Source organism: Conger conger, chromosome 9, assembly GCF_963514075.1.
Source record: "Conger conger chromosome 9, fConCon1.1, whole genome shotgun sequence".
Lineage (NCBI taxonomy): Eukaryota > Metazoa > Chordata > Actinopteri > Anguilliformes > Congridae > Conger > Conger conger.
The window spans coordinates 8,817,391-8,829,524 of NC_083768.1; the positions used below are offsets into that span (position 1 = coordinate 8,817,391).

Below are 12,134 nucleotides of genomic sequence, written 5' to 3' on the forward strand. Positions count from 1 at the left end.
GTCTCAGTACCTATAGGATACATGACTATATTTTCACTGACACTAGCATTATGTATTATAACTGTCACCCTTTCTTAACATTACATTACATTACATTAGAGGCATTTAGCAGACGCTCTTATCCAGAGCGACATACAGTTGATTAGACTAAGCAGGAGACAATCCTCCCCTGGAGCAATGCAGGGTTAAGGGCCTTGCCCAAGGGCCCAACGGCTGGGTGGATCTTATTGTGGCTGCTCCGGGGATCGAACCATCGACTTTGCGGGTCCCAGTCATGTACCCTAACCACTACGCTACAGGCCGCAGATCCCCATTCTGTTCCTCAGTACCAGAGGAGCTCCTCAACATCATTTCTAAACCTTTCTGCCAAAATGAAGTCATGATGTGAGATTCATATTCTGGACATGATCAATAAGCTACAAAGATGGAGTCCAGGCCCATCCTGTCAGCTTGTCAGGAAACTGCATGAAAGGGTTAATTTCACACTGAACAGAATAATCTATATAAACATAAGGTACAGCCTAGGAAAGAATATATCAAAACATAGAGCATGTTTTGTCATGTACTGCATATGTACACTCACTGAGCACTTTATTAGGCGGACTTGTACACCAGCTTGTTATTGCAAATATTTTATCAACCAAACATGTGGCAGCAAGGCATACAAGCATGGATACATGGTTGAGAGAAGAAATGTGATCTAAGTGACTTTGACCGTGGAATGATTGTTGATGTCAGACAGGTTGGTTTGAGTATCTCAGAAACTGCTGATCTCCGAGGATTTTCACGCACACTAGTCTCTAGAGTTTGCAAAGAATGGTGCAAAAAACTAAATAAAATCCAGTGAGCAGCCGTTCTCCAGACAGACACGTCAGAGGAGAAGGGCCTGACTGGTCGAAGCTGACAGGAAGGTGACAGTAATGCAAATAACCACACATTACAACAGTGGTATGCAGAAGAGCATCTGAACACACAACAAATTAAACCTTTAAGTGAATAGACTACAGCAGCAGAAGACCAATAGGTCTAAAAAATAAGTCTAATAAATACCTAACACCAATGGCCTTTGTATTTGGAATTCACATGTACAGTATTTCACCTACATAATAATTCAGTGAGAGATGTCAGCCTGTAGTAAAGAGGTGAACACAGCTGGATAGCTGATTATCCATAAAAACTCAATAATGAATGAATAAAACATAAACAAAAAAAACATAAAAACACAGAATGGAGCCACAGGCCACCAGCTGGGCAGGCTTCGGCGGCCATTTTGTCTGCAGCCGGGAGGTGTGTGTCCTGAGCGAGCAGGCGGTGAGGCTTACTTGGGGGCAGCGGCTCGTCCACGGTGGGGTAATGGTGAGGGTGGGGTCGCATGGCAGGAAGCTGGCTGACGGGGTGGTGACTGGAGGGCGGGGGACAGCCTACGGGGGTGACAGAAGCACAATGAGACCCTGAGCGAGGGAGCTTTAAGAACAAATACGTACGTATGAGCCTCAGGGAGCTTTAAGAACAAGCACAAATACGTACGTATGAGCTGAGGGAGCTTTAAGAACAAATACGTACGTATGAGCTGAGGGAGCTTTAAGAACAAATACGTACGTATGAGCTGAGGGAGCTTTAAGAACAAATACGTACGTATGAGCTGAGGGAGCTTTAAGAACAAATACGTACGTATGAGCCCGAGGGAGCTTTAAAAACAAATACGTACGTATGAGCTGAGGGAGCTTTAAGAACAAGCACAGATACGTACGTATGAGCTGAGGGAGCTTTAAGAACAAGCACAAATACGTACGTGTGAGCTGAAAGAGCTTTAAGAACATGCACATACGTACGTGCATAGCTATTCTACGATGTCGATAGTGACAAAACCAAGAATTAAAAACACTGACACTACATATCACTCGCGAATATGTTGGAATCTGTCTTTTGTTTGCTATTCTTCCGTGTTGAAGTGCCAGTGAGTCCAGTGAGTGAGTGAGAGAGTGAGTAAGTGTGTGAGTGAGTCCCTGAGTGACTGAGTGAGTGAGTGAGTGAGTGAGTGAGTGAGTCCCTGAGTGAGTGAGTGAGTGAGTGAGTGTGTGAGTGAGTGAGTGTGTGAGTGAGTCCCTGAGTGAGTGAGTGAGTGAGTGAGTGAGAGCACTGAATTAGTGGCTTTCTGCCCCTGGTCAAAAAACAAAAACTCATCCGTTTGTTTTACTTTTGTTCCTCTTCCCCCCCCTGTGTTTTAGCGAGCAGACGGCTCGTTGTTTACCGCCACCCAAACCCAGACGACGGCTCACCGCCACAGTGCCCGTTGATTCAGAAACAGCCGGAAAAGTGACGAGAACGCACGCCCCGTGACTGACATCCGCCAACGCCATTTCTATTCCTGGAATCTGCCGACCGCTCATGGCGAAAGCACATCTGCTGTCCTTACACTGCGACGTGAAATCACTGCAAACTCATTACACTGCGACGTGAAATCACTGCAAACTCATTACACTGCGACGTGAAATCACTGCAAACTCATTACACTGCGACGTGAAATCACTGCAAACTCCTTACACTGTGACGTGAAATCACTGCAAACTCCTTACACTGCGACGTGAAATCAATGCAAACTAGTCACACTGAGATGTGAAATCCACCGCAAAGTCGTTACACTGAGACATGAAATCCACTGCAAACTAGTTACACTGAGACGTGAAATCCACTGCAAACTAGTTACACAGACGTGAAATCCACTGCAAACTAGTTACACTGAGACGTGAAATCCACTGCAAACTAGTTACACTGAGACGTGAAATCCACTGCAAACTAGTTACACTGAGACGTGAAATCCACTGCAAACTAGTTACACTGAGACGTGAAATCCACTGCAAACTAGTTACACTGAGACATGAAATCCACTGCAAACTAGTTACACTGAGACGTAAAATCCACTGCAAACTCGTTACACTGAGACGTAAAATCCACTGCAAACTCGTTACACTGAGACGTAAAATCCACTGCAAACTCGTTACACTGAGACGTAAAATCCACTGCAAACTCGTTACACTGAGACGTGAAATCCACTGCAAACTAGTTACACTGAGACGTGAATTCCACTGCAAACTAGTTACACCGAGACATGAAATCCACTGCAAACTAGTTACACTGAGACGTGAAATCCACTGCAAACTAGTTACACTGAAACGTGAAACCACTGCAAACTCGGTACACTGAGACATGAAATCCACTGCAAACTACTCGTCACACTGAGACGTGAATTCCACTGCAAACTAGTTACACTGAGACGTGAAATCCACTGCAAACTAGTTACACTGAGACGTGAAATCCACTGCAAACTAGTTACACTGAGACGTGAAATCCACTGCAAACTAGTTACACTGAGACGTGAAATCCACTGCAAACTAGTTACACTGAGACGTGAAATCCACTGCAAACTAGTTACACTGAGACGTGAAATCCACTGCAAACTAGTTACACTGAGACATGAAATCCACTGCAAACTAGTTACACTGAGACGTAAAATCCACTGCAAACTCGTTACACTGAGACGTAAAATCCACTGCAAACTCGTTACACTGAGACGTAAAATCCACTGCAAACTCGTTACACTGAGACGTAAAATCCACTGCAAACTCGTTACACTGAGACGTGAAATCCACTGCAAACTAGTTACACTGAGACGTGAATTCCACTGCAAACTAGTTACACCGAGACATGAAATCCACTGCAAACTAGTTACACTGAGACGTGAAATCCACTGCAAACTAGTTACACTGAAACGTGAAACCACTGCAAACTCGGTACACTGAGACATGAAATCCACTGCAAACTACTCGTCACACTGAGACGTGAATTCCACTGCAAACTAGTTACACTGAGACGTGAAATCCACTGCAAACTAGTTACACTGAGACGTGAAATCCACTGCAAACTAGTTACACTGAGACGTGAAATCCACTGCAAACTAGTTACACTGAGACGTGAAATCCACTGCAAACTAGTTACACTGAGACGTGAAATCCACTGCAAACTAGTTACACTGAGACGTGAAATCCACTGCAAACTAGTTACACTGAGACGTGAAATCCACTGCAAACTAGTTACACTGAGATGTGAAATCCACTGCAACCTCATGGCCGCCGGACTCAGGCCCAGAGCCCACTGCATCCTCTCAGTGTTCCACGGCTTGGACCGGCTCCTGACCCACAATGCACTCCTGTTCCCCACGACACAACACCGCCCCCCTGTGGCCAACGCTATACTTTCTGTGTGTGGTTCCTGGGTGTGCTGCTTCAGCCAAGATCTCAGCAGGACGGGGGCGTTCCTTACAACGCACACTCCCAGAAATAAAGGTACGAAAAGGGCCTAAAAGGGTACAAAGCTTGTCGCTGGGCTGGAACCGTATAGGTACATGAAATCGTACCCCTAGTCAGCAATACATAATTCATTTGTATCTTTTTTCACTTGGAAAACACACTCATTTGGACCCAAGGAGGACATTACTGTACTTTCAGGGTGCATCTGGGAAATCTGATCCTCGGAGAACCGAAATGTACCTCCACTGTCACTTCATTCGGGGGAGTGCATGGCTGAGATCTGACATGGTCAGAACTCTCTCCGTCTCTCTCTCTCTCTCTCTCTCTCTATCTCCTCCATATTCAAACGGGACGAGACGGCGTGCGTGTGGAATTGTTAACTCTGGTTTTCCGCTTTGATATGTCACTTCAAACAGAAGATTTTTTTTTTTTTGAAGGCCTTGTTATTTCCCGGAACATTTTGTGACAGCCGGAGCACCTGAGACTCAGCGCCAGACAGCTCAACCAGCTCAACGAGGCTTTCTGTCAGTTTATTTACGTGTTTACAGGCGAGCAGACAGTCTGCCCTACTTAGGAGCTGTTTCACTATGTTTGAGACGGCTGCAGATAGAGAACTCACAGCACAGGAAGTGCCATACAGCCTTAATTAGGACACAGTGGCATCGCCCCAAAAATCCATAAGGAGAGCGAGAGTGAAAGACGCCCGCCTCTCTCTCTCTCTCGCAGTAATTGGCCGACGGGCCCGTTCGTCGAGGTGCCGCTCTCTGTGATTCTCGCAGTGACCTGTTTGAGCGTTTATTCAGAGTACAATGCGGGGAAATAATTGAATGATTAAAGTGCAATTACGCCATTACGCGCCTGGCTGATTTTCCGGTGTTAAAAGGCGGCGCGGCGGGAGTTATGATTGCCCGTGACAAAAGAGGAACAGTCACAGAAATCACTTAAAAGCTGTCAGCAGGCTGTAATGAGGAGAGAAGGGGAAATGTGAGCTTGAATTCGCAGTGTTCAACCGTGTGGTCGAACTGAGGATGACTTCAGGCTGTCAGTGTGGAAGGGTCTTGGGTATTACGGTATGAGACTATGATTGCTTGCTCATGCTCTACTGAGGTCGTCTGGTGTATTGGAACCTATGAAATACTCTCAACAAGAGCAAACCCCGCCTTCTGGTCCTCTTGGTTTACTCATTTGCACCGAGTAAGATCAATAGAGCACAGAAATCAATTGAATCCAAAAGGATTGTGTATCCGACCCAGATCTAACAGACACACACACAGACACACACACACACACACACGCACACGAATGGCATTTCGCAGACATTCTTATCCAGAGTAACGTACAGTTGATTAGACTAAGCAGGAGACAATCCTCCCCTGGAGCAATGCAGGGTTAAGGGCCTTGCTCAAGGGCCCAACGGCTGTGCGGATCTTATTGTGGCTACACCGGGGATCAAACCACCGACCTTGCAGGTCCCAGTCATTTACCTTAACCACTACGCTACAGGCCGCCACACACACAGAGACAGACACAGACACTCACACACACACACACGCTCACGCTCACGCTCACACACACACAGAGACAGACACAGACACTCACACTCACACACACACACACGCTCACACACACAGAGAGACAGACACAGACACTCACACACACACACACGCTCACGCTCACACACACAGAGAGACAGACACAGACACACACACACACACTCACGCTCATGCTCACGCTCACACACACACAGAGAGACACACACAGACACTCACACACACACACACACACACACACGCTCACGCTCACACAGACACAGACACTCACACACACACACACACACACAGTGCTAGCTCTGTTTACCTGTGGCCCTGCTGCTGGGTCCTGCCACAGGGCTGTTTTGGGGGCTCCCCTCCTGGTCCCGGTCTGTCCCGTTACCCTCCTCCTGGCCCCCCGGGCCGGGCAGCGCGTCAGACACAAACACACAGCTCTCCTCCTCCTCCTCCTCTTCCTCCTGCGAGGAGAAGACGGTGCTCTCCGACAGGCGGGAGCTGTCCACCGACGAGAAGCGGGCGTGGCCGAGGAAGTGGCTCCGCCCCCTCATCCCGGCGCTGCTGAAGCCGGGGGCGTTGCCGTGGCGCTTGGAGGCGGCCGCCCCGTCGCCGGGCGCGTCCTCCTGGCTCTGCAGCAGCTGGGACAGGTCGGAGAGGTGCTCGATGGACAGGCTGCGGGGCAGGGCACGCCGGGGCAGGGGCACGGGGCTGACGGCGTCCGGGTCCGGCTCCCCGCCCCCTTCCTCGGCCGGGCTGAGCGCCGGGTCCTCCGGGCTGCGGGGCTGTTCGGGGGGTTCGGGCCGGCCGCCGTCAGGGCCCTGGCTCTCCGGGTGGAGCCGGGCAGAGGGCAGACTGTGGGCATCAGGGCCCTGGGTCTCCGGGTCGGCCCGGGCAGAGGGCAGGCTGTGCAGCAGGTGGTGCAGGCGGATGTAGTGGGTGCGCGGGGTCTCAGGCTCGCCGCCGTCCGACGCCATCACCGTCTCCAGCTCGGACACGGGCAGGGAGTACGGCCGGCTCTGCCGTTTGGGGTGGGGCCTCATGCGCGGGGAGCAGACGTCCACGTCCTCTTCCTCTTCCTCTCCCCCGTCCCCTTCCTGCTGGCGCTGAGGCTCCTCCCCCTCTGCCCCAATCCCTTCTGGGACCCTGGCCCCTCCCCCAGGACCCTCCTCGTCCCGCCCCTCCTCTTCAACTCCGCCCCCCTCTGCCGCTCTGGTCACGCCCTTCTCCTCCGTCGGCCCTGCCTCCTCTGCCGTGGCCCCGAGGGGCCCCTCTGGGCTCGGCCCCCCAGGGGCCCCGTCCAGAGGCAGCTCCGGGGACTCGGGCCCCACACTGACCACATCCTCCTCTGCTGAGGCCTCGGGGGCGGGGCCTGGAGCCGCGGCCTCCTCTGGGACCGGCGCAGTGGTGTGGGCGGGGCCCTCAGCCTCAGAGCTGACTGACAGGTCCTCATCATCTGTCGGAGAGAGAAAGAAAGAGAGAGAGAGAGGGAGAGAGAAAGAGAGAGTGAGAGGAGAGAGGAGAGCGAGAGAGGAGGGAGAGGAGAGAGAGAGATAGAGAGAGGGAGAGAGGGAGAGAGAAAGAGAGAAAGAGAGAGTGAGAGAGTCATAAACAGCAATAAACCCAGGTAAAAATAGGGCCCAATGAGGCGTGTGGTGTTTTCCTAAAGCACCTATCCATGTGTCGAACAGCCGTAGCCCTTCTGCGGTCTCTGAAGAGGATTTTGTCATTAGAGCGGTCGTGTGAGACACAGCTAAAGGAACGTGAGGAGATCTCGGGGGCACGGGCAAGAGGCAGGACGTTACATTTTACATTTTAGTCACTTGGCAGACGCTTTTAATCCAAAGCGACTTACAAGTGCATAGGTTCTTCCATAAGTTAAAGCAACACATCCATAACTAGTAAAATACACATGAAGTGCTGTTGTAAACATACAGTCATCATAAGTGCAATTCTATTTTAAATTTATTAATTAATTAATTTGTCTTTTATTTAATTAATTTATTTTTGGGTTAGACAAGAGGGATAGGGATATCAGAAAGGGGGTGGGGGAAATCAGGAGGGAGGACTAAGGTACAGTTTGAAAAGGTGTGTTTTTAGTCAAAATAGGGGGAGGGATTCTCCTGTCCCCTCCGAGGAATCGCTACCTTAACGTGGTGGAGAGGTTTGTGTGTCCCGGTGATCCTGGGAGCTAGGTTGTCGGGTGCACTGTTAGCCCCCAGTAGGGTCTCCCAAGGCAAATTGGTCCCGGGGGAGGGGCCGGACTAAGAGCGATTCAAAGACTCCCATGATACGGCCACACAACGACCCGGTTACTTCGCCCGGAAAAGGGAAACCGGGGCCCCCTGCTGGAGCCAGACCCGGGAGGGGAGCTCGTCGGCGAGCGTCTGGTGGCCGGGCCTTATCCCATGGGGCACAGCCCAAACTGGTCACGTGGGGTCGCCGCCCTGTGGGCTCACCACCTGCAGGGGTTGGCAATGTAGTCGGGTGCTTTGCCCAATGGGCAGTAGGCAAAGGCGGGGATCCGGGCGTGCTGTTCCTCGGCGTCGCAGACTGGTTCTGGGGACGTGGAACGTCACCTCTCTGGTGGGGAAGGAACCGGAGCTAGTGCGGGAGGTGGAGCGGTACCAACTAGATATAGTTGGGCTCACCTCCACGCACAGTACTGGTTCCGGAACCAAACTCCTTGAGAGGGGCTGGACTCTGTTATTTTCTGGAGTTGCTCAAGGTGAGAGGCGCCGGGCGGGTGTGGGGATACTCACAAGCCACCGGCTGAGCGCCACTGTGTTGGAGTTCCACCCGTGGAACGAGAGGGTCACCTCTCTGGACTACGTGTCACTGGGGGGAAAGCTCTGACTGTCATTTGTGCTTATGCACCAAACGGCAGTTCAGAGTATCCGGCCTTCTTGGAGTCACTGGGCGGCATCCTGGAAAGGGTGCCACCCGGAGACTCCATAGTTCTGCGGGGCGACTTCAACGCTCACGTGGGCAATGACGGAGAAACCTGGAGGGGGGTGATTGGGAGGAACGGCCTGCCTGATCTGAACCCAAGCGGTGTTTTGTTATTGGACTTCTGTGCTGGTCATGGATTGTTGATAACAAACACCATGTTCGAGCATAGAGTAGCTCATAAGTGTACTTGGTACCAGAGCACCTTAGGCCAAAGATCGATGATCGACTTTGTGGTCGTATCGTCAGACCTGCGGCCGTATGTCTTGGACACTCGGGTGAAGAGAGGAGCAGAGCTGTCAACTGATCACCACCTGGTGGTGAGTTGGATCAAGTGGCCGGGGAGGCTACCAGACAGACCCGGTAAACCCAAACGTGTAGGGAGGGTGAACTGGGAACGTCTGGCAGAGGCCCCTGTTCGCGAGGTCTTCAACTCCCACCTCCGGAGGAACTTCTCACGCATCCCGGGGGAAGCTGGGGACAAGGAGTCCGAGTGGGCCATGTTCAAAGCCTCCATTGCAGAGGCGGCAAGCAGGAGCTCTGGCCAGAAGGTCATCGGTGCCTGTCGGGGTGGCAACCCAAGGGAGGGAGGCCATCAAACTGAAGAAGCAGGCCTTTCGGGCTTGGCTGGCCTGGGGGTCCCCTGAAGCAGCAGACAGGTACCGGGTGGCCAGAAGGGCTGCGGCTTCGGCAGTCACTGAAGCAAAAACCCGGGAGTTCGGGGAGGCTACGGAGAAGGACTTTCGGTTGGCCTCGAGGAAGTTCTGGCAAACCATCTGACGACTCAGAAAGGGAAAGCAGGGCTTGTCTCAGGCTGTTTTCAGCAGGGGAGGAGAACTGCTGACCCGGACTGGGGATATTGTCGGGCGGTGGAAAGAGCACTTCGAGGAGCTCCTGAACCCGAACAACACGTCCTCTGTGGAAGAGGCAGAGCCCGAAGACTCGGGGGAATCTGCACCTATATCCCTGGCGGAAGTTGCTGAGGTAGTCAAAAAGCTCCTCAGTGGCAAGTCACCGGGTGTAGATGAGATTCGCCCTGAGATGCTGAAGGCTCTGGACATTGTTGGGCTGTCTTGGCTGACACACCTCTTCAGTGTCGCGTGGAGGTCGGGGACAGTACCTGTAGAGTGGCAGACCGGGGTGGTGGTCCCCATTTTCAAGAAGGGGGACCGGAGGGTGTGCTCCAATTACCGGGGTATCACACTCCTCAGCCTCCCTGGGAAAGCTTACTCTAGGGTGCTGGAAAGGAGGCTCCGACCGATGGTCGAACCTCGGATTCAGGAGGAGCAATGTGGCTTCCGTCCTGGCCGTGGAACAGTGGACCAGCTCTTTACCTTGGCAGGGTTGCTGGCGGGGTCATGGGAGTTTTCCCATCCAGTCCACATGTGCTTTGTGGACTTGGAGAAGGCTTTCGACCGTGTCCCCCGGGGAACCCTGTGGGGTGTACTGCGGGAGTATGGGGTACCGGGGCCGTTGTTACGAGCCATCAGGTCCCTGTATAACCAAAGTGAGAGCTGTGTCCACATTCTCGGCACAAAGTCAAGCACGTTTCCTGTGGGTGTTGGACTCCGCCAAGGTTGCCCCTTGTCACCGGTCCTGTTTGTGGTATTCATGGACAGGATCTCAAGGCGCAGCCGAGGTGAGGAGAGTGTCCGGTTTGGTGACCTCAGAATCGCATCTCTGCTTTTTGCGGATGATGTGGTTCTGCTGGCTTCATCGAACCATGACCTTCAGCACACACTGGAGCGGTTTGCAGCCGAGTGTGAAGCGGCTGGGATGAGAGTCAGCACCTCCAAGTCCGAGGCCATGGTTCTCTGTTGGAAAACGGTGGATTGCTCCCTCCGGGTTGGGAACGAGTCTTTGCCCCAAGTGAAGGAGTTCAAGTATCTCGGGGTCTTGTTCACGAGTGAGGGTAGAAGGGAGCGTGAGATCGACAGGCGGATCGGTGCAGCGTTAGCAGTAATGCGGGCGTTGCACCGGACCGTTGTGGTGAAGAGGGAGCTGAGCCGGAAGGCGAAGCTCTCGATTTACTGGTCGATCTACGTCCCAACCCTCACCTATGGTCACAAGCTTTGGGTAGTGACCGAAAGAACGAGATCGCGTATACAAGCGGCCGAAATGAGCTTCCTCCGTAGGGTGGCCGGGCTCAGCCTTAGAGATAGGGTGAGGAGCTCGGACATCCGGAGGGAGCTCGGAGTAGAGCCGCTGCTCCTTCGCGTCGAAAGGAGCCAATTGAGGTGGTTCGGGCATCTGATCAGGATGCCTCCCGGGCGCCTCCCTTTGGAGGTTTTCCAGGCTCGTCCAACTGGGCGGAGACCCCGAGGGAGACCCAGAGCCCGCTGGGCCAGGGAACGCCTCGGGATCCCCCAGGAGGAGCTAGAATGCGTTGCTGGGGAGAGGGACGCCTGGAATACCCGGCTTTGCCTACTGCCACCGCGACCCGACTCCGGATAAGCGGGTGATGATGGATGGATGGATTCTGCTGTCCTGACAGTGGTAGGCAAGTCATTCCACCACTGAGGAACCAGAACAGAAAACAGGCGTGAACGTGCAGCTCGACCGCCAGGTGCTCGTAGTGAGGGAACCGTAAGGCGACCAGAGCTGGCAGACCGGAGTGGTTACCTTGGTGGATGGAGGAAGTGATCTCAAAGCGGAACTGCAGCTGCCCGCTGACATGCTCTGTGGGGAGCCTCCGGCCCAGCGTGTAGCTGACCACCCTGTCCCTGTGAGAGAGAGAGAGAGGGGGAGAGAGAGAGAGAGAGAGAGAGAGAGGGAGGGAGATGGAGAGCATTTATATAGAGCCTTTATCCAAAGCGCTGTACAATTGATGCTTCTCATTCACCCATTCATACACACACTCACACACCGACGGTGATTGGCTGCCATGCAAGGCACCGACCAGCTCGTCAGGAGCATTTGGGGGTTAGGTGTCTTGCTCAGGGACACTTCGACACAGCCCGGGCGGGGGATCGAACCGGCAACCCTCCGACTGCCAGATGACTGCTCTTACTGCCTGAGCCATGTTGCCCCCACTTTCACACAATCACACACACACACACACACACACACACACACACACACACACACACACACACACTCAGATACACATACACACACACAACATAGAATTGGTTCAGATACGAATTTGAAGTGCTTTACAACAGCCGTTTCTTTGGTTTGGTGGATACATGTCCTGGGTATGTGAAGGGTTTAGAGCAGTCGACCCAGGTATGATACACACAGCGACATGGCACCAGTACTGCATACGAGCACTGCAAAAAGCTGCCAAACTGAATGTGGCCAATGGGAGGGGTTAAAGGCGATGATGTCGCCG

The 12,134-nt window shown here is 52.7% G+C and overlaps 1 protein-coding gene across 1 annotated transcript in view; it reads right to left on the minus strand.

Annotated features, from left to right (window-relative positions):
* Positions 1-12,134, minus strand: part of hecw1b (HECT, C2 and WW domain containing E3 ubiquitin protein ligase 1b) — a 74,106-nt gene that overhangs the window by 26,216 nt on the left and 35,756 nt on the right. The window contains exons 8-10 of the mRNA XM_061254470.1: positions 11,423-11,523; positions 6,165-7,307; positions 1,323-1,421 (exon numbers count right to left, since the gene is read on the minus strand). Of these exons, the coding sequence (XP_061110454.1) occupies positions 1,323-1,421; positions 6,165-7,307; positions 11,423-11,523 (1,343 nt within the window). The remainder of the gene's footprint in view (positions 1-1,322; positions 1,422-6,164; positions 7,308-11,422; positions 11,524-12,134) is intronic.